The sequence below is a fragment of the Leptosomus discolor genome, chromosome 1 (genome assembly GCF_034619465.1).
Source record: "Leptosomus discolor isolate bLepDis1 chromosome 1, bLepDis1.hap2, whole genome shotgun sequence".
Taxonomy (NCBI): Eukaryota; Metazoa; Chordata; class Aves; order Leptosomiformes; family Leptosomidae; genus Leptosomus; species Leptosomus discolor.
Window position 1 is genome coordinate 205,074,813 of NC_141391.1, and position 27,168 is coordinate 205,101,980.

Sequence of the window (27,168 nt, forward strand, 5' to 3'; positions counted from 1 at the left end):
TACGCAGCACCGCCGGCGCTTCCGGCCGCGCCGCGCCGCGCCGGGGGGACGCCAAAGGAGGGTGCACCGGCCCGTACGCGCCGCGGGCCCCGCGCCACGGGCATCTGCTTCCCCCGGCAACGCCGCCGCCGCCGGAGGGTTCCGGCCGCCACAGCAGCGGTTAAACGCGCAGCGCCCCGAGCCGCGGGCCCGGGCCCGGGCTGCCGCCGGGCCTCACCGCGGATGCCGGCCCCGCTGCGGAGGGGCGGCGTGGAGGAGGCGGCGGGGCGCGGGGGACGGCGGGAGGGCCGGGCCCCGCCGGGCCGCTTATCCCGCCGCACGCCGCCGCCGCCCCGGAAGCGCTCGCCGGGCGCCTCCATGCGCCGGCTCCTGGCAACCGGCGAGGCGAGGCGAGCGGGGCCCGGCGCCCAGGCCCGAGGCTCGCTGCGGCCCGCTGCCTGCCGCCATGCTGCGGGGGGCGCAGGAGGGGCAGGCCACGGCCGTCACCAGGGCGCTGTCGGCCGGTAGGTACCGCCGGCCCTTCCTCGGGCGGGGGGCGGGAGCGGCGGTGGTGCCGAGCCGCGGCCGGCGGAGGCGGCACGTCGGGGAGGGGACCGGGGCGTTGCTGCGGGATCCCCCGCCCGCCCGCCCGCCGGGGCGCAGGGCACCCCTGTGCCGCAGCCGTCAGGACCGGGGCCTCCCCTGGCCTGAGCGTTCCAGGGGAAAAACCCACCCCCGCGAGCACCTGCTGAGGCGTTGGAGTTGAAAAGTCTGATGTTTCTGAAGGACTTTGCTGTTTATTTGGCTTTATTTCTGTCCTCCTCACGTGTTGCATCTGCCGCGGTGCTCGTTTCAAGTCCGGCTGTGAGCAACAAGTCTGGCTTCGCTGCCAGAGGGAGTGGCCTGTGAAGGGGAGCGGGAACGCAGGGACGAGCTATCCAAATTTAGTATTTCAGCCGCCGTTATCTCCTCTGTTACCAAAGCGAGGAAGATACTCGATATCGTTTAACGTGTGCGTTCCTTTAACTTGAAAGCGCCTTTCAAGGTCTGGGAACATGGTGAAGTGTTTGGAGATCCCATCCAATAGACGTGTGTTCTGGTTCCTGCAGTCTTTGCAGCAGTCTGGTGGGTTTAGAGCAAACTAGATGATTTGGCAGTGTGTAGCCTTGTGTGATGCAGTACTTGTATGGGCTTTGATGGTGTTTCACTGGAAAAAGGGGAAAAAAAAAAAAAAGTAAGCCACAGAAGGTGAAGTTGCTTTTATGTTTTTGCTTATAGCATCAGTACTCTGTCAAGTGGAACCTGTGGGAAGATGGTTTGAAGCATTTATTAAGAGGAGAAACATAAATGTTTCTGCCTCTTTCCAGGAGCTAGAAGATGAGAAGGAACTTTCTGAAGAATCAGGGGATGAAGAATTGCAGCTTGAAGAATTTCCTATGTTGAAAACCCTTGATCCAAAGGACTGGAAGGTATTCAGTTGATATAGATTAGTGTTCCTTATTTTTGCTGGAAATGTCCTGTCAAAGTTATCTGCCATTCCCAGCTGCTAAAATCCCCTTCCTCCTCCCCTTCCACCCCCATTTGAATTGGGTTTTGTTTTCTATCCATAAGTGGTTGATGAGGGCAAACTCAGGTGCACATCAGGATAAGGTCTTAGTCTTGACCTGTTGTTTTTCATTTTACTGCCTGTGAGCGGTAAAGGTGTCTGTTCTCCCTGTTACCGCCTCCCTTACTCTGGAATTGTGTTAGCACTCTTCATACTAAAGACAGCGATTCAGTTTTCCAGTAATTGAACATTCTGGGTTTCAGAGCTTTAAGCCAACTTAAATTAAGCTGCTTGGATTTCTGTAACAGTGGCTTAATTTATTGATACTTGTTTTTTCAATTATTATGACTTTTGTTCTTTTTTCTAATATTTATTGAGAGAGGAAAGAATTCTGCCTCTTGCTTTTAGAAGATGGGGAGGAGAACTGGTTTTCAGCATATGTGGTGGTGTGGCTTTTTAGGTTGCATTTATCGGTGTCCATTAGTGTTCATTTTATTTATTTTTTTCCCCTCAGAATCAAGACCATTATGCAGTTCTTGGGCTGGGAAACATACGATACAGGGCTACTCAGAAACAAATCAAAGCAGCTCGTAAGTACCTTTGCTGCATGAGCATACCTGTCTTTCAGATGTACACAGCTGTTTTCTGTGTGAAAATATAGACGTGTCATGGACAAGCTTTTTACTCTTTCACAGGCCTAAAAATGCCCGCTCTTTGACTTGTGTTGCTTACCAGCCTTCTAAACTCTCCTCACAGCTCCAAAATCCACAGGCCTAAAGCTAGGGAATTAAAAAAATTTCACCGAGTTCACCTCTCCGCTTTCTTGCCTGTGGTTTTTGGTCAACAGCCTTGGGACGGTACCTGTACATTTCTGCATTTTTGAGTCTGCAGCCAGGCTCAGCGAAGGGCAGAGAAACACAACAAGCCCTGCCCTGTGTATTTCAGTAGGCTGGTACCTGGAAGCCCCCTCACAATGGTTAGCTGCCGTGTTAATGCCAGCAAGTGTTGAAGAGGTATGGTGCTGTTACCGTTCTGCCTACACAGCTTTGCATGGGAATGGAGCAATAGCTCTCGAATTCACAGATATTTGAGTAACTAAAAGTTACTTAGGCCGCTGAGAAGCTCAGTTTTGCTCTTCTTTGGTCATTTTACCTTGTGAAAACTGTAAAACAGAAAACTCTTCCTGTGGCTGGGTCTCTGGGATATTATGAAGCTGTTGAAAACAGAGTCTTGTGCGGTTAAGTTTCCTTTTGGGTAAGCGCAGCAGTCTTCGCAGGCCCATCGCTGAGTCTCCTTGCTAAATTTCATCTTGCCTTGTGTTCCGAACTTGAGTAAAGGGATAGAATGCAATTTTTGTTGTGTCTGAACTACTTTGCTTTTCATTAGAAATAACAACTGCAATTACATTAATTATTTTTCTTTGTTTTTTTCAGTATGATTGCACAGGGAATTGTACAGTCTTGCACAATTAAGGTCCTGAAACTGCATTATGCTTTTTGAAGCTAACTGTATGCTTACAGTTCCTGAAGCACTTTGCTATGCATCATATAGGTCCCAGAAAATCAGTACTTCTTCAGCTGATGGAGGTGGAATAGAGTTTCTGACTTGTCGTTATTTTGTGTCCCAGCAAAGATGAAATTAAAGTATCTAGTTAGAGAAAAGTCAATTGAATTATTGCATTACTTGGTAGTTTGTGAGAAATAAACTGTTGTTGATGAAGTGTTTCTAAATGTAATGTATCTATTTGCTAGATAAATCCATGGTTTTGAAACATCATCCAGACAAGCGAAAAGCTGCAGGGGAACAGATAGGAGAAGGTGATAATGATTATTTTACATGCATAACTAAAGGTAAGCAATCGACCTCTTTCATTAGATACGTCCCAGGTAGATTGGGAGAGTATTTGTAGTGTTTTATTAGGCTTTTAAAGGGCTGTCAGTTACTAAAAAGCCAGAGAAGCTCTTTTCTGTTTTAGAAAACTGCCTCAATAAATCGAGGTCACACTAATATAACTTCCCTCTGGGTGGAAGCCGCATGGGAATGCAAGTGATAGCCGTTTGTGTGCCGTGCCACTTGGTGGCACACTTGTACCAGCGTATGCAAAGACGAACCACTCGAAGCAGCCACACACCTGGGATAAACTGGCGTGCTCTAAAGGAATTCCCCTGACACCAACAGCAATTGGAAAATCTGAATTCTAATGCACTTCTCTGCCAGCAGAGCATCTGTTGATCTGATGTAGGGTATCAGTTTCTTCATCAGCTCTTTTTTGCCCCTGATGACCAAGTGAACTCAATTGGATAACATTTCCCTTCTTGCCTGTAGTGACCTAGAACACCACTGCTGGCCAATTCCAGAGCATAGGGAGTATTCTCAGTGTATGACACTTCCAGAAATGTGTTGGAGTTTGGCTTTTTTGTTTATTTTAGACAATTTTTTTTTTTTTACTCAATAAGGAGGGGGGAAATCTTGGAATTGGTGTGTTCTAAACTTTCTTCTTCTGAGTGTCTTTTACAATAGTAGTTAAAACATTAGATATATGATGGAGAAGTTAATGATGTTTTCATCCTCCTTTAGAGTTGTCAAAAGGAAAAAAGTTGCCAAAGGAAACTTTTTTTTTTTTCCCATAGTTGCAATCCTGTCAGAAACTGGCAGATAGTTATGGTAAGAACAGCCTGCACCTGAATTCAGGAATATGCTCTGTGTTTTACATGCAAGGAACAAAATAGGTTTCCCCTTTGCTGCTTACAGTCTAAGTTTAAGAATAAACAGAAAGGAAAGCACAAAGTGGCGTGGCAGAAGGCTAAAGCTTCCAGGCAGCACCTTGGAGGAAGAAAATGCAGTGGTAGGGAAGGGGTCCAGAGCAGGAGCAAGTGGTAATGGAATGGAGAAGAGAAACTTGTAAAGGCAGGAGTACGTAGGTGGGATTCAGAGCTGGGTCTCACAAAGGAATGAGTGGGAAGTAGAGCCCGGGGCGAACTGATTATGTGGGAGTAGAATTGGGGATCTGTAACGAAGGGGCGTCTCTTAAGTGGAAGAGGAACCAACAGATGTGCACAGAATTTCTTGCAACCAGAAAACGGTGTGGGGGTTATTGAAGCTCTGAGCTTGCAGTGTAGAGGCTAATTGGGGTGATTTAGAGTATTGGCAGAGGGAGGGCCCTTCCAGAGGGGAAGGGAGGACTGGCAGACAGCAGTTCCTTGGTGGTCCCTCATATTCCATCCTCTCTCCATTAGCATGTGCAGTGAGATCAGTTTACAGAACCACAGAGCACCAAGGTCTCCTCCAGCTTATCGCCTTCTAGATCTGACCTTCACAGTGCAGTGTTCTCTCTCTAGGGATGCAGTCAGAGAAGCCCATGAATGATCACAGCATGAATTTGATTCCTTTAATGACTTTTCACTCTTACTGAAAAATAGTGGGTATTGTAGAAGTGACAGACAAATTCCACTTTCTTGAGAAAAAAAACAAGAGTTTACTGAAGCTACAGTGTGTGATTTCCAGGTTATAAGATTCAGTGATGTGATGCTCCCCAGCTGCAGGACTCTTAAGAACAGGAAAACTGGGAGTGTGTGCTTATTTTGGCTAGTAGCTATGTGGTGTTTTATACTCCTTCCAGGTGTCCTGGTTTTGGCTGGGATAGAGTTAATTGTCTTCCAAGTAGCTGGTACAGTGCTGTGCTTTGGATTTAGGGTGAGAATGATGTTGGTAACACTCTGACGTTGTGGTTGTTGCTGAGCAGTGCTTACGCTCGGTCAAGGACTTTTCAGCTTCTCACACTGCCCTGCCAGCGAGGAGGCTGGTGGTGCACAAGAAGCTGGGAGGGGACACAGCCAGGACAGCTCACCCAAACTGGCCAAAGGGATATTCCATACCATATGATGTCATGCTGAGCAGTAAAACTGGGGGGAGCTGGCTGAGGGGTGGCAGCCTGCTGCTCGAGGACTGGCTGGGCACCGGTCAGTGGTTGGTGAGCAGTTGCATTGTGCATCGCTTCTTTTATATATTCTTGTGTCATTATCATTATTTTCCCTTCCTTCTCTGTCCTATTAAACTGTCTTTATCTCAGCCCACGAGCTTTGGCTTTTTTCCAGTTCTGTCCCCCATCCCACCGGGGGGAGTGAGCAAACAGCTCCGTGGTGTTTAGCTGCCTGCCCAGTTAAACACCACCACGAAGTCTCAGTACAACGTCATCGTGAGCTGCAAAAATTCTAATGAATGTCTCCTGTTCTTGCCAGTTCTGACATCTTATTAACTCAGGGACTGCTTTTACTCCATGTCTGTCTTAATAAGTCTGTTTTGTCAGTTTGTCTGCAAGGATCTGGTGTAGGATAAAAGCCTGAAGATGTCATGCCCAAACTCCCAGTGCCTGAACTGAATTTACTGCTACTAGATTATTTTAAATATGCTCTGGTTTGTTACATTTTAACGGTTATATGTGTTGTTTTTCATGAACACTTTCCTTCTCCGTAAACAGCAATTGACAGCAATGCTATTTAGTGTCACTAAAATAACGAAATACCAAGCCGTACAGAATGATAGATGAAACACGGATCTGAGAGCACCTTTTTAAACATTTAGAACCTTTTTTTGTAACATTCCCACCTTGTGGGGAAGACCCAATTTAGTCTTATGTTTTATGTCTGGTAACTTTTTTTCAGCTTATGAAATATTATCTGATCCTGTGAAACGACGAGCATTTAACAGCATAGATCCTACTTTTGATAACTCTGTACCTTCCAAAAGTGAAGCAAAAGAAAATTTCTTTGAAGTTTTTTCACCAGTTTTTGAAAGAAATGCCAGGTAAGCTGTGTCAGATTGCCTCTGCTGCTGCTGGAGAAGCAGCATTTGCAAACTCTTCTGGTATTGTGTTTGTAACAGCTGTGATTTTAACGGATGCTGGGAGATGCATTAATTTGCTAGAAATGTAATGCAAGTAAAATAGTGCATTTTCTATTATTTAATTTTAAAATAATTTGAACTGACACACCGGTGACATGTTTGACCCATGAGAGTAAAAAAAAAAAAAGTCTGTTCTCAGCTCCATCTTACTTGCTGTCCTTTTTGTACAACACAATTGTTTCATCTTAAAATTATTTACTATACCAAGTGTGTGTATGCTACTAACTAAAAATTCCTTTCTTATGGTTTCCTTATGAGGGTGAGACGTTAACAGAAGTCAGTAGTTATGTTCACAATTTAGCTGGTTAAAAGAGAAGATAAGTGTAACTATCAATATTTGGTGGTTCTCTCTTAAGGTGTGTGACTTTTTTTCCTGTGTTTGATTTGTGCTTGCCAATTAACTTTGTATTAAGGCTGTCACAACAGAAGTCTATTTCACCTTTTACCTGTATGACAAACAGTGTTATATTGCGTGAGACACTTCACAACACATTCTGAACAATCTGTGGGTGATTTAAAGTAGTTTTATTGAATCTTTCATCAAGTATTCCAGAGATTCAGACCTGGATCTGTGGTTGTCAGATGGGTTGTTCCCTTCTCTGCTTGGAAATGGATGCTACATCATGCAATAACAAATTCTAGACTCTGTGGAAGATTTCCCTCTTTTAGAGGAAAAAATGGAATGGAGGCAGAGCACCATTATTCCCTCGTACTCCATTAGAATACATGGGAAACTTCCTGTAGCCTGCCACAGAACCGAGTTACTCACAGAGCACCTTTTGTCCACTTTCTGTAAGCTTCTCTACCAGGAGAATGTGTGTGGAGAACTGAGTATCTACAAAGATGGCTTGTGCTCCATCAGGCCTCCTTGTAGGCACACCAAACTCGGGCAGGAGGAGTTTGCTTTTCTGGGGGAGCTCCCCAAAAAAGACCCAATCTGGAGGATGTTTACAAGGAACTCTCCTGTTTTCTTCCTTTTTGCTGGTGCCCCTCTGTGTTGGTGGGAGGGAGCCTCTGATTTGGTATTTTGATTATGTACTTAACACATGCCATGTTATGAAGTAAGATTAGATATATTATTTCTTGAATACATCCATTTATTTTCAGGTGGTCAAATAAGAAAAACGTTCCTAAACTTGGGGACACGAACTCATCGTTTGAAGAGGTAGATGCATTCTATTCGTTTTGGTAAGTCAGCCGATACCTCAGTTTCTAGTCACAGTATTCAAGATGCACGATATAAAGGGCTTGCAGACACTTCTGTGTGTAGGTTATTGGCTGTGGTCTCTTCTGGCCTAGTAATGTCACAAAATTGCCCCACAGCTGTGTAGTGCCTTCCACAAACAGCTGGCTTCCTCCCAGCTAATGTGGTAAATTCAGGAGCTTCTGACAGTTCTCTGACCACAATGGCAATGAACCGAGTTGACCCCCAGACTGGAAGTGGGGTCTGTCCTGCCTAACTTGTGTTTTCAGTGGAGGTGTCTGCTAGGTATTTAAGCTCCCCTGGTTGAGGGAGGTCTGTCTCGTCCAACAAAGCCAGTAAAGTTTATGGCTTGACATACCTGCTAAATACAGATGCTTATATAAAAACTAAATGTATTTCTCTCTCAACTCTACAGACTGCACTCTATCTCCACTGCCTGTAATGGGGGTTTAGGCAACACTTAGAGTTGGTGAGACTGATCCTGTCCTGAACTACACTGTCCTGCAGTACAGACAGATGTAAATCACTGCTTTCAATAGCATCTTGCATTTTGACTTGAACACAGTGGAATCATTGTAGGTGCAGTATAATTGTAAATTATGCATTATAAACTGTAAATAACAGTACAATTGCCTACAAAAACCTAATGGTAAAAAAGGTATATTATTTGTAATAGTTTTGCTGTTTGGTTGTTTTGGTTGTTTTTTTTTTTCTTCATTCGTCTTTTTACTTTTATTTACTTTAGGTATAATTTTGATTCCTGGAGAGAGTTTTCCTATTTAGATGAAGAGGAAAAAGAAAAAGCAGAATGGTATGTAAGTAAAAAGAAATTTGACAGGAGACAGAGATTGTTACAGTGAGATTTTTTTCCAACTTTATCAGACTGTAAGTCATAGGAAGAAAGGCGGCCGAACTAAGACTGAATTCCACTCTCCTAGCTTCGTAGTCAGTCGTGGACTTGAACTGGACTGACTGTGGGCTTCTCTTTGTCTTTCTTGTGTAATTGAAATCGTTCTTGCTTGCAACACAGAGGTGTTTCTGAGGTGCTTTGAAATGTGTGTTCACTTAAGTTCAGACTTGCAGTTCCAGCAAGTTCCAAACACAGGTTGAACCTGGAGCCAGAACAGAGTGGATGAGTAACAGGTATCACCTCTCTTTCCAACTTTCTGTTAAACTGTGCTGAGACAAATGATACTTTCTAGAATTTAGAGATTAGTTCTGGTGGCTTGATGTTAATAAAAAAAAAAAAAGTGTATTTGTTGATGTAGTTGATAGTTGCTGAATTACTCAGACCATGTTGCCGTTGGAAAATACATTCTATTTTTATCCTTCCTACAGCTATAAACACAGAATGTTCAAGTTACAGCACTGAATCGCTGAGTGTAGCACGTGTTTCACAGGACGCAACATTTCACTTAGTCATCCTTGATAACCATAACGGGCATTGTATGAACCTCTTCCTCCAAGTTTGAATAGAAATCAATTTTGTAGTTAGAGTCAGTGGTTAGCTTGCTTTGTGGCTAAAACCTGCCATATTTAGGCTGTAGCTGGGCATTCTTTCCTCTTCTCTTATGCCTTTTCCTGCTGTTGAATTTTTTGAACCTCTCTGGACCCGATGTTCTCTCTCCTGTGAAGGTTCTGCAAAGGCACTGTAATCAGTTCCGTATCACTTGTATTTTTGATAAATTACGCTGATTAATCCCTAGGCTTCTCATTGGAAGGCTCCTGAATTATTTGCATAGCTCTTTTTTTGTGCTTATTCCTGTCATTAGGGTCCTTTTTAAAAAGTGTTGAGACAAATGGTACATAGCACGCTGTACTTCAGGGAGAGAACTGCATTTCGGCTTCTGTTCAGATGGTCGTGATTCTTGTTATTCCTTCTTGCGAAGAGTGATGCTGCTCATGCTTTAAACCTTCAGTCTACTCATAGTAGTCTCCAACTCTGTTATGGGGATTGTTTTCTTTGTTCTGAGGTATACGGTTCTGTATTTGGTTGTGTGGATGAGGATATAGACTGCCACTAAAAACTTGCCCCTTTCTTGACAGCACTGACCAGTATTTTCAGATTATTTAGTCAGACAATTTTTAATCTATTTCACCTGAGCTGTACTCTCCTGGAGTCAATCCGGCATGATTTTACCAGAGTGTCAGGGTACTTCATAGGAAGTGTTCCTGCTGTGCAGATGGGTTTACTTGACATGACCTGTATTCTGCAAAATGGAGATAATTGATTATATTGCTGCTCTTTAATTAAACTGAATACCAGCATTTCAGTTGTTTTGCTTGAGTTTAATGTTAGGTCAACAAGAGGATTGCATTTCGAAAACAAAGTCCATGATCCCATTCCTTGCAATGACAGATAAGCAGCTTGTTTTGTCAGGTTTATGTAATTGTGTAAATACTTAGCATTTTTGACATGAGCTTGGGGCCTGGAACTTCACTTTTTGAAGTCTGTTTTTGAAGCATTCAGAGAAGAGCATCTGTGTGGGGAAACTTTAAAAAAAAAAAAAAATTGTTGATGAATTTCTAACAGTGACACCGTAGGGTATTAGTGCTAACTGTGCTTTCCCTTTTTAGTCGAGATGAAAGGAGGTGGATAGAAAAGCAGAACAGAGCTGCCAGAGCATTGAGAAAAAAAGAAGAAATGAACAGAATTAGGACACTTGTGGGTGAGCATACAATCTGCTGGGCTTTTAAAGAGAGATTTGTTAACTAACAGTGGAAATCTCCCGTTTTTCTTTTCTACATGATGCATCCTTTCTTCCGCCAGACAATGCATACAGCTGTGATCCCAGGATAAAGAAATTTAAGGAGGAAGAAAAGGCAAAGAAAGAAGCAGAGAAGAAAGCAAAGGTAGAAGCAAAACGAAAAGAACAGGAGGCAAAAGAAAAAGTAAGTTAACTACTTTATTTGGGTTGAAAGAAACCCTGGTTCATTCACCCCTGATCCACAGCTTCAGCTTCTAGATGTGTCAGAAAGCTACTGTTAGAATTATGCTGGGGTTTAAAGATGTGTTGTCTTAAATCCCTGTGCCACAGGCAGTGCAAGACTGACAGCCTTGTGAGAACGAGATGAAAACAAGGAGCACGGATCTGAAAGAAAAAATGTTCTAAAGCTGAGTTCTGTTGTTGCATACACTTCCTCTGGTTTAGAGGCTGTTGTTAAGTTCTGTGCCCTGCTTTCCTTTCTCATAAAAAGGATACAGCTGCTTGCCTTGTGCCTGTGGTCTGTCAATGGCTGATGGGTATGAAACACATAACATCCTTGATTACGACTAACAGTGTGGGAAAGATGGCTCTGAACACAGTCCCAGCAATGAAAGAGGACTGTAAGGTGCTAAAAAGTGACTTAAAAGACAATACTGGAGCACTGCGAGATTTTATGTTAATAATGATGCTGGAGAAATGTTGGACCACTGCACATGTCCAAGCTTTTACTTGGGGCAGGCATAGGAAATTCCATACAGTTTTGTCTCTCCATTGTCAAGTAAGTCAGGATTTATAAACTAGGGGTCCTCATAGTGAGTATCTGAATTAACGCCAACTGGTGTACGTTTCATCACCTCCCTCAAAACTCTTGGAAAACCAAACATTAAAGTATTGATGTATTAATAATAAAAAACAAACCAAAAAAACCCACCAAAGCCAGAAACAGCACATTTCAGTATTGAACGACTGCATGACCCTGTAACAGTGGGACTTCGAGGGGGTTTTGATTTTTTTTTTTAATTTTTTTTTTTTCCCCTTTTGATTGCAGCAGCGACAAGCAGAATTAGAAGCAGCACGGTTAGCAAAAGAAAAGGAGGAAGAAGAAGTTAGGCAACAAGCATTGGTAGCAAAAAAGGAAAAAGAGATACAGAAAAAAGCAATCAAGAAAGAAAGGCAAAAACTGAGAACGACTTGCAAGGTATTTAAATATTATAGTGACATACAGGTTACATCAGTGAAATTACTATGTTTGCTTAGATCAGGCCCTATCATGTGCTTGCTTGTTCTTATGGCTGGAGGTGGGTACGGAAAGTGGGTTTACTAAAAAGCGAAATACTGAAACACATACGGTCTTGAGTTATGAATAAAGCTGACCAAATAGGTCCAAACACAGCAGCGGCTGAAGAATGCTGTGTGTTAAGCCTTTATCTGAAGGAACAGGACAATAAAGTTCAAGAACTTTGTAGAACATGTATTTCTGCTTCCAGAACTGGAATTACTTTTCTGATAATGAGGCAGATTGTGTTAAAATGATGGAGGAGGTGGAAAAGCTTTGTGATCGTCTTGAGCTAGCAAGGTAAGCCTTCCTGCTGCTGATTTCTGCTCGTTTTGATGCCCATCTTTCTACTAGTTATCCGTTGTAACTTAATAATTTATTTTTAGTCTGCAATGCTTGAATGAAGCACTTACATCTACAACAAGGGAAGGAGGAAAGGCGGCTGTAGTAAAACAGGTAATTATGCCGAGTGTCAAATCAAAATAACAGAGTAATTTGATTTGTGAAATCTACATGACTGACTTGAAGTAAGATACAACATAGCTGCTGTGGATTCTTGCCCCTTAAACACAAAGCCCTGAGGTTCAGGGTCCCCAGGCAGACTTGATCTCTGCTCCATTTTACATAGTGCAGTTCATGGCTGGTGAAATAACCAGGGTCAGCTGAGGGGGGGGGGGGGAATATGCATTTTTACTTAGTAAAGGACACAAAACCTACCACTTGTACAGTATACAGAAACAGTAGAGGAATTTGATTTTGCCCAACAATGGGTAGCAGTTACCCAGAGGGGAAGGAGGGCAGACTTAACCTATTCTGTTACGCAAGAACAATCCTAGTCTAGGATCTGTGACCTGGGGCTAGATCCACCAAAGTGCTGCAGGCTGTAGGCACTGGAAGGGCCAGTGGGATGGATACCGAAGTATGGGAAAAGCCCCTTGTGATTAGGATTTACAAAACTCAGCTAGGATCTGCCTAAATTTGCCAGCAGGGAAAAGCCATTTGAACTAATAAGGCTGAACCCAGATCTTGCAGAAAGAATCAGGTGCTTTCTCTCTCTCATCCACTTTGGATTCACAGCTGTGAACTTTCTTTCCTGGTGGGGAGGATGATCTGTCCCCATCCCAGGGTCAGGTTTACTCATCAGATAACGTAAGGCTCAAAACCCTCTTGTTCTACAGGGGACTGAATCCAGTCTCCCCATCTCCAAGAGAGAGTTCCAAACACGGACAGTCACCTTTCTGTCTCTGTTAAAACTGTTCCACTTCTGCATTAATAAAAATTACCTATTGGGTAATTTTCCTTTTGCCAGAAAGATTTTATTATGAGACAGACAGCAAGAAGCCTACTTTGAGCATCCTGCCAACAGGCCTAAGTGCATAGCTTTTTTTAATATTGCCAAGACTGGACTGGGCATACTCAGAAGCAGATACGTTAAAGATACATCACACCACAGTCTCAAGGTGTGATTACAGTCACAAAGATGTGTGATGGGTAACTGAAGTTCTGCTGAATTGCTTCCTAACAAACTACACTTGGCCATCTAGCCCTGAGTAAGCACTTAGTAACTAAAATCTGGGCTGTTGCAGTTAATGCTAACTTAGTACAGACATAGTAACTGAGAGTTTCTGTCATGACCAGGCTTAGGTAGCAGTTAGGTTGGAAGATGTGGGAATTAGTTTATTCGACATGAATGTTTAACCACCCTCACTAGTCACTTTTAAGTCCTCGATACTTTTGTGGATCTGTCCCTGTAGGTCAGATGTTAGCCTGGACATTCATGCTAGACTCGGAAACTTTGCCTTAATCCTGGGAGTGTTCATTTAATTTCCCAGTGAACTTGTGGTGGATTCCTGCTGTACCTCCTAATCTGGGATGGCCAAATTTACGCACACGATGGAGGGAAATAATACTGGAGCGGATAAGCGCCTCCATTTCCCTGTGCATAATGTACAAAACAAACTAAGCAAAATTCAAGGCTCAAAGCAATCCCAGGGAGAGGGGTTTGTGTCACTGTAAAATGTAAAAATAATGCTTGTTTACAATCCTTCAGATAGAAGAAATAAATGAACAGATAAGGCGAGAGAAAGAAGAGGCAGAAGCTCGTATGCGCCAAGCAACAAAAAGTTCAGAAAAGTCAACCACTGGTGGTGGAGGAGGAAGCAAAAATTGGCCAGAAGATGATTTACAGTTGTTAATTAAAGCTGTGAACCTCTTCCCAGCAGGGACTAACTCAAGGTACCTCTCAGGTTTGGTGTTAAAAGCCCTACTAACAATTTTTAAGTAACAAGTGTAATACCACTTACTTTCAGACCTTCCCAAGTATGATGTCAATATAAAGACTCCATAAACTTCCTCCTTTTCCTTGACTGTTGCGCAGCCTGTGGTTTGTCTTCTCTTAGTACCATGCTCTGCGTGTCACTGGGGTTAGCTCTGGCCCTGTATCTTGTTTCCCCCCAAACTTGGGCCTCAGTCCATCAGCGAGATTGTGCTGAGGTGTGTGTTTGCCCAGGCTTGCTGTGGGATAGGCTCCAGTCACTGAGGCAGAGCACAAAACCAGAACAGTGGCCATGACGCAGCTGGGTCGGAATACACGTGTGCAATACCTCCGCTAGCTCCACGGTGAACGTGAGCCTGGTTTCTCCTCTACACGGTAGGAGGGAAACAGCCAGAGATAAGAGAGAGGTGCCTCAGCTCTCCTTAAGGGAGAGCCAGGGGAAAAGGGAAAGGCTGGGCTTCGCAGAAAGCAGCACTGGCAATCAGCTTACTACTAAGCATCAAGTACAGGAGCATGCCTTAAATCCTGGTCTTTCCCAGGAGTGAAATGCCTTCTTCCACTTAGGGTTCACAGATCTGAAGCCTCCATTACAAGATTTGGATGCTGACTTTTAAAAAAACCAAGCTGTCCTACTCTTTATGGAGATTATAGCAGTAACTGTTTCTGCACTGCAGCTCAGCAGGCGAGAGTACTCATTGAGAACACAGGCCTAGACACGATCCTCCTGTCTGATCAGGTGCAAATATTCCCCTCCATTTCCTAAGAATGCACTAGGAATAATTTGGGGGCTAGGGCTGTTCCAGGTCTCCCCTGTTGTAGCCCCTCATATCTGATGTTCAGGTATTCTTTTCAGGGGCAGTGGAAACAGGGTTCATGACTTCTCAGCCCTTTCAGTGCAGCCTGCAGTATTTAGTGTCAGCGGTGCTTAGGGACTTCAGGGAAGCAACAACTGAGACGAGTTTTGTGGTTTTCACTTACACCATCGTCCTTCTGTATCAGAAGATATGAAGCTCTCCTAAGCTGGGTGAATTCTTAAGGGAAACATCTGCATTTAGTGACCGAAAGCTTTCCAGGATAGCTACCCTGACAATTTATATGTATTTAAGTATGATTAAACTTACTTAGGAGTTGATATAAATGTGTATGGAACTTGAAAGTAGCTTGTATGACGATAAGCTATTATGTAATATGTTGGTTTACCCTTTCTGTTCTTGCTTTAGGTGGGAAGTTATTGCCAATTATATGAACTTGCACTCAACTACTGGAATAAAACGAACAGCAAAAGATGTCATCAATAAAGCAAAGAGCCTCCAAAAGCTTGGTATCTGTATTACCTTATTTTTGTAATAAGATGGTCTGCATGCTTCTCTACAGCTTGATTTTCTTTGAATGGCATTGTGTTTCTATGATGAGAAAATCCTCTGTATATCCCCAAAAGAAACGTAGTTCAGATGGAAGATTTAGAGGAGTGTTTCGTTTATGTGACTCAGTATTTTCAGCCTAGTAGCTATCTTGTAAGTCACCATCTTATGAGTGAATCTCAGGGATTCTTTTAATCTAACTTGATGCACAGATGTCTAGGCCACATGCATTGCCTAGGCTCCTCTACACTCAGAGAGTGACAAACTGACCTCTGAAAAAGCTCTCTACAAAGGAAGGCATCTAGAAAAATGAAACTGATGAAGCTATAGAGATACTTTAAAAAGATGAATGGGATTCAGCAACAGACTCAGACACCTGAATTAATGTGGCTTATACCCTCTTGTGGTAAGTGGAGCCTAGAGAGCTGGGATACTGAGAGGAGGCTCTTCAGTAAATTCTTAAAGTTTGGTTTTTGGAATGTTTTGATTTTCCATAAGTTTCTCTATTCTGATACTTTTATAAGGAGGACCCAGGTTTCCCAGTGTTCCTGACTGCCCCTCTGACACACTGGTACACTGGGTAATACGCAGGTTTTGGGCCGCAGCCATTACTTCAGAGAATAATCCCTTTTGATCTCAGTGAAGTTACAGATTCAGGCTTAATCTTATATGGAGAAAGCATTCATCTGAGCAGTATAAAGCAGGATAGGGGTTGGGGAGCCTGATACTTTGGGTAAAGTTTATTGGACCCTGAAAGACTTTTTTTTTTAAATCTACCAACCTCCTTACCATTTTAAAAGAAGTAGGAATTAGGTTTTTGGATTATGTGATTATTAGTTTACAATAATCTGCTCCATAGTGCTTTTATTATTACATCCAGCTTTAATTTTGTTGCAATAATTATTCTATTTGATGTCTGTTGCTCATAGACCCTCATCAAAAAGATGACATAAACAAGAAAGCATTTGACAAATTTAAAAAAGAGCATGGTGTGGTGCCGCAGATGGACAGTGCTGCCCCCTCGGAACGATTTGAAGGTAAAGGTGAAAAGAGAGACCTTCTTGCAGAGTTGTCTCCCCTGTGCCTCTTAGTAAGAAAGTAATCCAGAACGCAAGACTTGCTTACAAACAAACTTACTGACAAACTTGTGTAGCAAGTAAGAAAGTGAGCCAGGCTCTATTACTGGATTTGAGGGTTTCTGGTACAAACCACAGTTAACTAAATAGTGACAGTTTGAAATGCTTCCTGGTGAAGCAACAAGTCTGATGCTGAGATTATCTGTTCCTCAGAGGGTGCTACACGTTCAGATAAGGGTAGGCCTGAGGGGATGCACTTGAGCTACAGCATCATCCTACAGTCTCCTGTTTAAACCCCAAACATCTCCCATCAAACTTTGCAGAAGGCTGTGTCCTTACGATGTGCTCCTTAACAAAACCCAAACAAAAAGCTACATGGCTGCCCTAACAATGGGCCTTCCCAGGGCAGCTGCAGTGATCTGCCACCCAGCTGACAACAAAAAATGTTACCTTCCAACATCTCTGTGCTTTATTTAAAGATCGCAAGGGCCACTTGTCCAGTCAGTTTCAGGGCTGGTTTTTTGGGTTTGTTTTGTTTTTTTAAGTTCAGGTTTTTAGTAGTGGGTAGCCCTTAGGTCAGACTAGTTTTATCACAAGACTGCATGGATTTTAAATCAACTATAAAAGATTTTACAATATTTTCTTAGGCTTATCTCATAGACTCCTTATTAATTTTTCTTTCTTGCTGTCATTTTTGCATTTAAAAACAGGATCACCTTTAGATTCATCCCCTTGGACTACAGAAGAACAAAAGCTTTTAGAACAAGCATTGAAGACTTACCCAGTAAATACTCCTGAAAGATGGGAGAAAATAGCAGCAGCTGTTCCAGGCCGGTCAAAAAAAGACTGCATGAAACGATACAAGGTAAGGCACCTCAGCTCCTTCTAGGACTGTAATTAGTCCAGGTCTCATTTTACAATCCTTTGCTTTTACTCTTGCTTTCCCTACCAGAGACAGTATCTGACAACAGCAAGCTAGCACAAGATGGAGCCTTATGGAGAAACTTTTTTTTAGTTTTTTTTTCTTGGTAACTCAACCCCGAAAGAGCAGTAAGGACAAAGTTTTCCTCAGTGAAAGTAGTGGCTCAGGAAGCTGGGAAGTCTGTCTTGTGAAATCTCTTACAGTTTGACAGCAAGCTCTTGTAGATGGTAAAGTCATATCCCAAGCCTCTTGCAGGTAAAGTTCCTGCTACAGGGGAAGTAGATGAGCATTGACCTTCCTTTAATTTATTTGTTTAAGAGAAACTGTTTTAAGGTATTAAACTGTCAAGATTCCTCACTATGTTGAGAGCTAGAGTGTTTCAGGCTGAATATATGTAGTGTTCAGAACCATGGCGTTGTTAATTAGTTCCACATTTAGCTAAGTATCTTTCTTTTTCCGACTTTCCAGGAACTCGTTGAAATGGTCAAGGCGAAGAAAGCTGCTCAAGAACAAGTGATGAATGCTACTAAAGTCAAGAAATGACTCTTACTGACAATCTTTGTTTTATAATAAAAATGCAAATATTGTACATGTTTTCATTCCTTCCTTAATTATAAAGATACACAGGACTGGCTGGTTCTTGAGTTTTAATCTTCTCAAAAGCATTTCTCCAACTCAAAAGCTTTAAACAGGGGTGCAGTTGGTTTTGTTTTTTAACAGCTCAAACATACTGAGAGTTCTTGTTAGTCACTACTCACGAAGCCAATACATGCCACTGCAGATTTTGTTATACTCTGGAAGTTGTTCAATTGGACCTGGAAGTTAAAGAAAGGGGGCCATGACACACGCTAAACTGATAGCGATTGGTGGGGAGAGGTTATGGCAGGGTAGGGAAACGTATACAACATACCCACGGCAGCAACGGCAGGATGCTTATCACAGATGTACTTTGTGCAAACTTCTCTAATAGTCTGGGCATCAATGGCCTAAAAGGGGTAAAGAGACATCTTTGTTACCAGTCCCATCTAAAGAAGTATTAAGAGCCAGGGATCTTAATTCTGTATAATCCAGTGGAAGAGGCAACAAACCAGTTGAAAATTTTTTCAGTTGGAAGCAGTCTAACTTCTTATTTGTTACCTCCTGTAGCAATTAAATTTCTTAAGGGCCTAATTTAAACACTGCAACGTGACTCCACTTACTTCAATTCTTGCCTCAAGTTCTGGAATTGGGATTCTGCGCTTGTAACACAGCATTTGTCTTCCAATGTCCTCACAGATTGGTGTGGACCCTAAAAGGGGAAGACACACTTCAGTTACCTGTATACAACTCCACTAAGAATAAAAAGCTCTCATAAGTCTCACCATCAAGTTGTAGCAGCATATTTGTCTTTAGAAGATTTTTCGCTCGAGCTACTTCATTTTCCGTAACACTTGTGCAAAGTCTTATCCTAAAAAATAGTTTAAACCCAAAGGCGTTAAATAATGGTCACCTGCAGCACACAAGATTGCCTGTGATCAAGAGGTGCATATACATCAGTGCACCTACCAGGCACGTCTTTTCTACAGCCAGAGCTGGTAAGAGAACTGGGTATGGAAACAAGCCCTAGGATGCAAAGCAGCAGCATAAGAGTAGGGGGGTTTGGGAGCAACCAATATACCCAAGAGCAAGTTTTTCTCCTTAGAAGAGCTGTATTTCATTTTATTAAATGAGTATTAAGTGTAGTCCATACTTGCTATCTTGAGAACAACGGTTGCTATGATAGTAGGAGCCAAGCGATTAGAGGTAATGAGCCCAGAAGGCAATCCATTACGTCCTGGCTCTTGCTGAGATAATGATTCACCACACTGCGTAAGGAACATGTCACTAGGACGGGGGAAGCACGAGGTACTTAACACATCTTGTCACCAGACAGGTTCGTATCTTCCCTGGCACTAAGCTGCAGCAAACGGACAGCCAAAATGATGCCATTTTTCTCCACGAGTTGTTTACAGAGACCTCATAGAATAACAGTATAGGAGGAGTGATCTATGTGATTAAAACCCACCAACTTCACCCACTCTAAATCAGCACTCTTAAATAACACGTGTCTGTTTCTAACCACATCTGCAGTTCAAGCATTACAGTTGCACCTATGGACATCTTTTCAATTTAGATTTAGGCCTTAGATGAGTGAATATTACCTAGAATCCCAGGTTTCAAAATTCCATATATAACAGCTCACCTACCTCACATAATTTCATTTCCCTTTGTATTCACTAGAGCTCTATATACCACCACCACAGATAGCAACTGTGGGACAGCAACCACAGAATGGGCAACTACTAATGGTGTTTGTAGGTAATCGCACATTCATTCCTCTCATTCACGAATATTTACTCTTTCAGTTGTGAAACGTGCAGTTCAGGGGCACTGTATATCAACTCAGCAGTATTCTAAAACGTTTGACACAGTTTCATAACTCCAGTCACTTGCAAGTCAAAAAAAAAAAAAAATCACTGCCATATTTTCTTGTACAAGGAATGCTATTGTATTAACTACAGTTACTATTTATTCTCCCAGGGCAGGAAAAGAAAACCAAACCTAAACCTTAAGCTATTCACTCCAAGTCAGGGTGCCAGAAACTGGCTGTGGGGACTCTGCATTGAGTGTCAAAGCTTAGAACTTGATGCATTTGTTTCTTCCAGGCAAGCCTAAGCAGAGAAACAAAAATACTCTCTTTAAATGATTGCTTTTTTTAAAAAAAAAAAAATTATTCCTCCACTGGAAACAATCTTTTTGGAAAACCAGTTGTTAGCTTACCATTCTTTCTGAACAAAGTGCACCATGTCCTGTATAGTGGATGGCTCGCAGACCACATAGAGTCCCCACAGCCCTGTATCAGTGTAGCAGGTATTGAAGGACTGGAAACTGTGACACAGGTTACCATGGCAGGCAATCTGAGCAAGTTTACTGGATAAATTCTGCTGAGGCAAAAGAAAAATATATTATTTTATGAAGTTTTTGGGAAGCCTACTAGTCACCTCCATGGTTGTGTTTTCATTTCCATGATAACAGAACATGCAGCAGTATCACAGGCTCCAGCAGAATCTATGAGGTTAATTATCAGCTCTTCATCTCAACAGTTTCTTTCCTTGCACGTAATCTCACGTTTCCAAGTAATAGCCCAGATTTAAGCCAAAATTATAAAGCTACTTAGGTTCAAGAAAGGGACGGTTACTTATACTTGTAGGTTCTGATGACATACAGGTATGAAACATCCTACTCCCTGTGAGGGCTGGTAGATCTCAAGTCACCTCTGTTTTGGTGGTTTAGAACCATTTCCTCAGATTTTCCTAGTTCTTGGACAACAAATCCTCTTGGACTCACAATTGGATTCCCTTCTCCCACTCCAAAAAAGGACCTTCAGAAATAGCCATACAGCAGCAGTAATGCCACCAGACAGGTCTGAAGGGCTCTGTATCAGCAGTACCCAAGTCAGAGAGATCTCCCCAGCCTCATTAAGAGCAGGAAGGTGCTTGCAGGTTCACTCACCACGCCTCCTCCAAAGGAACGATCCCAGTTACCTATCAGAGTATTCGCTACCATGAGTGGGATTGTATCAGGGTGCGACCAGCCAGCTGCTTCCACAGCTATCGCAAGGTGCGCCAAGGGCATCTTGTCATCTCTTATACGGATCTGTGGGAACACAGGAAAGCAGCTGCAGCACCACCTGTACATGGTAACGTACACGGGAAGTTGAAATATCAGGAGACAGACATTTCCATCCCATCCGTAGTATAAAGCATGCACAGAGAGCCAAAAATTAAAGCATATGAAGTTTCATTTAACATTGGCCTTAACTAGTCCTCCCTGTGGGAACATCAGAGCGGTTTGCCATCAGCAAGCCTAACGCCACGTACACAGAGAGGGCACTACAGGTCGTTTTACAACTAACGGCAGCAAGGAAAGCCAACGACTTTCCAAAATCCAGGGAATAGAACGCAGATGCCTTGGTTCTCTGCCATATCCTTCAAATCAGTGATTCTCAACAAGCGGAAGTGCTCCAACACCGTAGGCACAGGGATAAAAGGAAAGTAACAGCAGGAATAAGGGAGTTATTCCTCCAGGAACTGATGAAGTAGAAAAAGTGGTGGCAGCGAGGCTTGTCCAAGAGAAGTTGGAAAGGGCTGCTTTGGAAAGCAGCTACTCCATTGCCCTCACTCAGGGCAAGAAAACTTTTAATCTGCTGAGTGTGCAGCTGAGAAGCTCTCTCCCCTCAGCAGAGAGCACGTGTCAGTTGTGCTCACAGGGGATGTAAGGGCCAGCTCAAAAAGCCACCTAACCGCTTACCTCACTACCTGTGAAGCTACAAGGTGGCAGGGGTGGCAGTCCTCCTTCTGGAGCAGATGGCAAGTTACCAAAATGGCACTTTGCGAGGTCAAGCAGTTCATCGTGAGACACCCCTGGACAAAGATATTTCACATACTTTGTAACGTTACTCTGTAACAGTTAATTTAAATTGCTGCGCAGTTTAAAGACTCAGCCAAGCAGTAATTTATTACTCCCCTGCTTTAATGCTACACTTTCAGATTTCTCACACCTCGCTCCTTATACAGAGTAAGACCACCAAGTTCACCCCTCCTTAATTCTCTTCAGTAGCCACCTATTAATACTACACTAAATCAAGCTGTTTGCTCTCAGTTTCAAGCCTCGGTGTTATTTCTCTTCCTTTCTGCTTTCTTTGCTACTCCCCTTTTCACATTGAACCCCTTCTAGGCCCCTCTTTTCCTGCCCACATGGAAGAATGACCATGGCCTCCAATTCACTTCTAGCTACTGGTTTAAGAATGTTTCTGGAATATTACTGAGGGGAAAAGGGAACAAAAGTTCAAAGGGTACGAAGGCACAAAACACACAGGGCTAACAATGAACTTCGAGGACCTACTCAACAATGGGTAATTCATCGTGACGTTCCCAGAAACTTAAAGACCACGGTTTCAAGCATAGTTTCACACGACCCAGGGTGAATACCTCATACTAACCTCCAGCAGCAGCCAGGACCATTCTGGGTCCTTTGTAATGCGTTGTTATGTACTCCACCAAGTCATTACGGTTTATGGATCTAGAAACAGTCAAGGAAACATCACCAAGTGTCAGTAAAGTTTATTAGAGTAAAAGAGATAAAGGTATAGAACAATACAGTCTCAAAATAACTGTAAGCTCTGCCGGAGCACGGAGCTGTGCATAGAGGCAGAAAGCTAACATAAGGGTGACTTCCTAAAAAGGAAATAAGAACTTGATACATTCTGCCCTTGAAAGCTCTTCCAGCTTCCTGAGAAGGAGTCAGAATTACAGCTCAGTCAGGCGGAGACAGGATCCACTAATGACCTCATGCCAATGTGAAAACAGCCCATTTAGCAGTCTCCTGGTCTGCACTGGCATGAACACATGCTGAAAGAGCAGGGCAGAGACAGCTGGATTGACAATAATGCCGAACGTCTGACCGGTGGGAAAAAGGAGCCTTTCCAATCTTGTGTCAGATGCGTTTTTAACAAACAGGAGAAAAATATGGCAAATAATGAAGACATGCAGTAGACATCTGGAGTTCAAATACCCTTTGATGCCTGCATACAGGGGAATTAAGGCAATAGGGGAATTCTTGTAGTTCTATCCAGCACAGTTTCAGCTACCTTCCAGGGCAAAAATGAAAACTGACGCCGTTCCCCACGTTTTCAGATGAGACTTTTCAATATCACAATTAAAGACAACCACAGATTTGGACATACTTGATGTTTTCAGTGGGTCCTAAAATTGTCCGTCCTAGGGCTGTCTTCTGATAGGCTGTAGCATGAAGGTAATCAAAGACAACTTCTTGTAAATTGGTTTCAACCTCTTGCATCTCTCGAAGTATAACTCCTCGCTCACGCTCAATCTCTGCTTCTCCCAGGGTACTGTTCTGAATGATGTCAGCAAGAATTTCCACAGCTAATAGAAAACAGAGATGGAAATGGAAAGCATAGTTTCAGACTACCAGAAAATTCTAGTTCCAAAAGTAAAACCCACCCCAAAGACCAAGGGGACCAAGATTTGCTGTATGATTTGCAAGAGGACAAAACACTTGCTCTACAGGAAAGAGGGAGTCCAACAGTTACTTTCTTTTGGGAAGTTAAAGACAAAAATGTTTCAAATACCAACTTCCCTGCTGGCACTTTCCTTTCCAAACCTGCATTCTCACATTCCTGTGAAGTTCAAGAACAGACTTTTCACCCAGGAAAGAAGGGACTGTTACGCCGCAAAAGCATCATTCTGTGTTGTCTCATTGGGAGCTCAATAAGCATTTCATTCTTTGCTGCTTTTCTGATGAATGAAAGCAGTTACCTCTCGGTAAGTCTTTTGAAAAAGCCTTTGCATAATACACGGTTTGTTCCCTGGATGTATACGCATTCAGATGAGCTCCCATGTTCTCAATCTCTAGTTCAAGGTCTAACTGAGATCTCTTTTTTGTTCCCTGAAACGAAACAATAAGAAAAATCAAACTAGACCCTTTAATGCACCTACTCAGCATTACCACTTCTTGTCTGAAAAAGTCAAAGTCAAGAGAAAGAAAACTGGCATACTAATGTCTCCAAGTCTGAAAGTCAGACATAAATCGAATTATGCTCCCAAATGAAAATAAAAAGCAGTAAAAGGGGGACTGTGTGTCTTCTAAGACTACTACAAGAAGTTGAAAGTGAGTTTAGACTTGTGTTACTAATCTATAGTTGTGTATCTGCTACACAGATAGAACTTCAGCTTCATTTTCTAATGGAAATGAAAGTCTAAGTTGTCCACTATTTTTTTTTTCTCTCCTGGATTTGGAAAATTTATTTATACCATTCTGACAAAGTTCTTATTGATCTTTAAAAATATATAACTTAGGAACCCATTATAAACTTCTACATCAATACTCACACTCACCTTGAAAGCCATATGCTCAAGGAAATGAGCGGTTCCATTGTTCTTGTCATTTTCATACCTGCTTCCAGCATCAATCCAAAGTCCAACCTCATCGCGGGGGGGAAGTTAAAAAAAAAAAAAAGTTATTTTACCAGCTAACGATGCAGCTTTGCTGATTTTGTGAATGAACTACGTTTCCATTTTCAAGCCCTGTTTTTAAATGGCTTTTTCCTTAAACAAAGCAGGTTTTCAAGAAAAATAAAATGTTGATTTTCACAAAAAATTTAATCACAGATCAGTTACAAAAGCCTTGAAACTTCTATTTCCTAGCTTAAGTTTCAAGAACAATTGTTAATAAACACTGAAAGAATGCAATTTAGTTCCACAAGGAAATGAACACACATGAACAGTTAACGAAAAAACCTTCCCTTTACGAGTTACCTACTGTGCATGTTGAAAGTCCAGAGTCTTCAGAAGCTACTTGCAAGCCGTTTTCCATAGGACTCACCCTAGTTTCAGGAACATTTAAGATTACTTCTGTTGCTGCTTTGGAAGCTCTGAGTCTGCCTGTTCCAACATGCACACACTGTAAGGAAAAAGCATCAGTCACGCTCAGATTGTTAAGTTAGATCCTAGGATGCTCTTCCGAAAAATGTATTCCTGAACTTAAAATGTTAAATTTATGGATCTTTTTTAAAGCACGCATTTAAAAAATAAAAAATTCAGCACCAATTTATTCACCACTACTTCACATCAGGGATGCATTAACCTGACTCAGAAGAAAAACATGAAGATAACTAAACTGGAGTAGACTGCATCTGCTTCCCTCCAATCGAAAGGTCTGACAGAAAAGCATTACTACCATCAGCCAGACACCCCGAGAGCCACACTTGTTTCCCAGTTCTGCCAGCAAAAGCCTGCAGGACCTTGAATATATCCTTCAACATCTGGAATTCTTTTGGGTACCTGCTTTCTAAAGTGAAGTGAGATATAGTCCAGGGGCCTGCGTCCAGGGCTGCAAATCACAGTCACCCATTGTTCAGAACAGGGACAGATACTGAAATTGCCACCTTTTACACAGTCATCTGGCTGTTACAGCACATTCAATCAGAATGGGGTAGAAAAAAAGGGAAGATGGAGGTTAAAAAAGGAAGAGTTTATTGCACTTTTTCAACATCAAGAAGTTTAAATATGTATCCCAAATGCATATGTCAAGTAACAAACCATTCCAAAAATGTTATATGTATTAAATAAACAAAGACTTCCCTCACCATATGACTGCCCTAAACGTGAAAGTACAAAACCTACCTCTCACCCACTCTCCTCCTGGAATACCAACAGGCTAGATCTCTCAAAACTTGCATATCTTAGGATCACAGGACAATTTGAGTTTGAAGAGACCTCAGGAGGTCTCTAGTCCAATCTCCTGCTCCAAGCAGGATCAGTTGTGGGGTCAGACCAGTTTGTTTGGGGCTTTTTGCAGCTGAGTATTGAAAAACTCCCAGGATCGTGAGAAATTGCACAGCCTCTCTGGGCAGCCTGCTCCACGGCTTGACTGACTCATGGGAAAAAAAAGGTTTTCATATATCCAGTTTCTCCTCTCTTGTTTCAACTTGTGCCTTTTGCCTTTCATTCTGCCACCATGTGAAAAACCTGGTTTTGTCTTCCTGACAACCTCCTCATGGGTACTGGCAGGCTGCTGGTAGGTCCAACCAAAGGCGCGTCTTCTCTAGGCTGAACAAGCCCCAGACCCTCAGCCTCTCCTCACAGGGCACACGCTCCAGCCTGCAACCATCTGTGCCAAGCACGCTCCAGTTCACTAACGTCCCCCTCACACTGAGGGGAGCCCAAAACCAGTTGCCATATACTGACAGCCTGACAACTGCAAACTAATCACTTTCTCAGACCTACTGGCTGTGTTCCTGTTTGTCGAGCCCAGGCTGCCGCCAGCCTGCTCTGCTGACAGACACGCTGCTTGCTGTCCTCCCGTACCCGCAGGCCTCTTCCACAGACCTGCTCCCCTGCCAGTCAGTTCTCAGCCCGGGCTGTTGCAAAGGATCATTTTCACTGCTAGTCTGCATCACCGGGAAGGAAAAACCTGTGTTTGAAAGCAAAATCTCCCTCTCCTGTTTTTACAGGGGAAGGCTTAAGGCTTCAAACTGGGAGGACGGGGAAAATGACAGATGGGGAGAGCTCTGGGATCAGGGCCTCCGGGCAGCCTCCATCGAACCACGGGCGAGAAGGAACGTTTAAGCTTTCTCCGAGCTCCCCCGGGGTGAGCAGGGCAGGCCCCGTCCCGCGGCGGAGGCTGCTGCCGCCCCTCTGTAAAACATCGCGCCGCAGCCCCAGCGCTGCACCGCTCCGGCTCCCGGCAGCCCCAACGCCTCGGCACCGCGGGGGCGATACGGGGTAACAGCGGACGCAGGGAGCAAATCCTGGGGCCTGCGGCACCGGGTCTGATTCCCGCAGAGAACCGTGTCCCGCCGAGGGGCGGCCGCCGCCTCCACTTCAGCCGGGCAGAGACCACAACTCCCGCGACGCACCGCGGCACGGGCGCCACCGGGACTACCACTCCCAGCGTGCACCGCGCCTCCCGGCCGCCAACCCCCCCGCCCCATTGCGGCAGCCTGAGCACCACCGTAGGGAACCGCTGCCGCGCCTGGCCTCCTCCGCATCTCCCTCCCCTTCCCCGCTCCGCCGCCTACCCGGTCCCCCGAGCCGGCCGCACGCGCAAGGCGAGCAGACCAGGGCAGGAAAAGCCGCCGAGCCGCTAAGCGAGCTGTAGACGCAGCCATCTTGGCGAGCCGGTGGGTGGGACTGCGGAGGACTTCCGGCGGCCGGAGCGCCGGCGCAGAGGCAGCTCCGCCCCCCCCCCGGCCGGAGGGAAGGCGCAGGCGCGTTCGCCTCTTCTCCGCCGTGGGCTGCAGACAACCGAGGGCGTCGGGGCCCGTCACAGCCCCGGCGTCACCTCCCGGCCCCCGGTTAAAACGGCCTCCTCGCCTTCC

The 27,168-nt window shown here is 43.8% G+C and overlaps 2 protein-coding genes across 4 annotated transcripts; one reads left to right on the plus strand and one right to left on the minus strand.

Annotated features, from left to right (window-relative positions):
- The first annotated feature begins 445 nt into the window (after positions 1 to 445).
- DNAJC2 (DnaJ heat shock protein family (Hsp40) member C2) lies at positions 446 to 17,838 on the plus strand. Of its 2 annotated transcripts, XM_086480762.1 has the most exons (17): positions 446 to 503; positions 1,258 to 1,448; positions 2,040 to 2,115; positions 3,277 to 3,375; positions 6,187 to 6,328; positions 7,535 to 7,615; positions 8,377 to 8,442; positions 10,209 to 10,300; positions 10,402 to 10,523; positions 11,388 to 11,537; positions 11,827 to 11,915; positions 12,002 to 12,071; positions 13,666 to 13,850; positions 15,111 to 15,211; positions 16,181 to 16,288; positions 17,038 to 17,192; positions 17,718 to 17,838. In XM_086480762.1, exons 1-17 carry the CDS (start codon positions 446 to 448, stop codon positions 17,790 to 17,792), a joined length of 1,860 nt encoding a protein of 619 aa, XP_086336888.1. In that variant the 3' UTR covers positions 17,793 to 17,838. The 2 variants fall into 2 exon arrangements, with proteins under 2 accessions (XP_086336888.1, XP_086336895.1); XM_086480769.1 differs by lacking the exons at positions 446 to 503; positions 11,827 to 11,915; positions 12,002 to 12,071 and having other exon boundaries at positions 1,298 to 1,448.
- On the minus strand, positions 17,771 to 26,959 carry PMPCB (peptidase, mitochondrial processing subunit beta). Of its 2 annotated transcripts, none has more exons than XM_086480786.1 (13): positions 26,869 to 26,959; positions 24,609 to 24,749; positions 24,185 to 24,271; positions 23,606 to 23,735; positions 23,014 to 23,212; positions 22,270 to 22,349; positions 21,579 to 21,691; positions 20,781 to 20,924; positions 20,049 to 20,209; positions 18,611 to 18,696; positions 18,449 to 18,537; positions 18,160 to 18,235; positions 17,771 to 18,064 (listed from the first exon to the last, which is right to left on the minus strand). In XM_086480786.1, the coding sequence occupies exons 1-13, from the start codon at positions 26,956 to 26,958 to the stop codon at positions 18,000 to 18,002; spliced, it is 1,461 nt and encodes a 486-aa protein (XP_086336912.1). In that variant the 5' UTR covers position 26,959; the 3' UTR covers positions 17,771 to 17,999. The 2 variants fall into 2 exon arrangements, with proteins under 2 accessions (XP_086336912.1, XP_086336905.1); XM_086480779.1 differs by having other exon boundaries at positions 20,049 to 20,212.
- Between the last annotated feature and the right edge of the window lie 209 nt (positions 26,960 to 27,168).

Excerpts from the sequence above, each read along its gene's own strand:
- DNAJC2 (XM_086480762.1), top strand. The coding sequence starts at position 446 with ATGCTGCGGGGGGCGCAGGAGGGGCAGGCCACGGCCGTCACCAGGGCG. Across the intron at positions 10,301-10,401 it reads CAGAATTAGGACACTTGTGG|ACAATGCATACAGCTGTGAT; the intron begins GTGAGCATACAA and ends TTCTTCCGCCAG. Across the intron at positions 17,193-17,717 it reads ACTGCATGAAACGATACAAG|GAACTCGTTGAAATGGTCAA; the intron begins GTAAGGCACCTC and ends CCGACTTTCCAG.
- PMPCB (XM_086480779.1), bottom strand. The coding sequence starts at position 26,958 with ATGGCTGCGTCTACAGCTCGCTTAGCGGCTCGGCGGCTTTTCCTGCCC. Across the intron at positions 23,736-24,184 it reads TTGAGCATATGGCTTTCAAG|GGAACAAAAAAGAGATCTCA; the intron begins GTGAGTGTGAGT and ends GTTTCGTTTCAG. Across the intron at positions 20,213-20,780 it reads GTTCCTTTGGAGGAGGCGTG|CAGAATTTATCCAGTAAACT; the intron begins GTGAGTGAACCT and ends CTTTTGCCTCAG.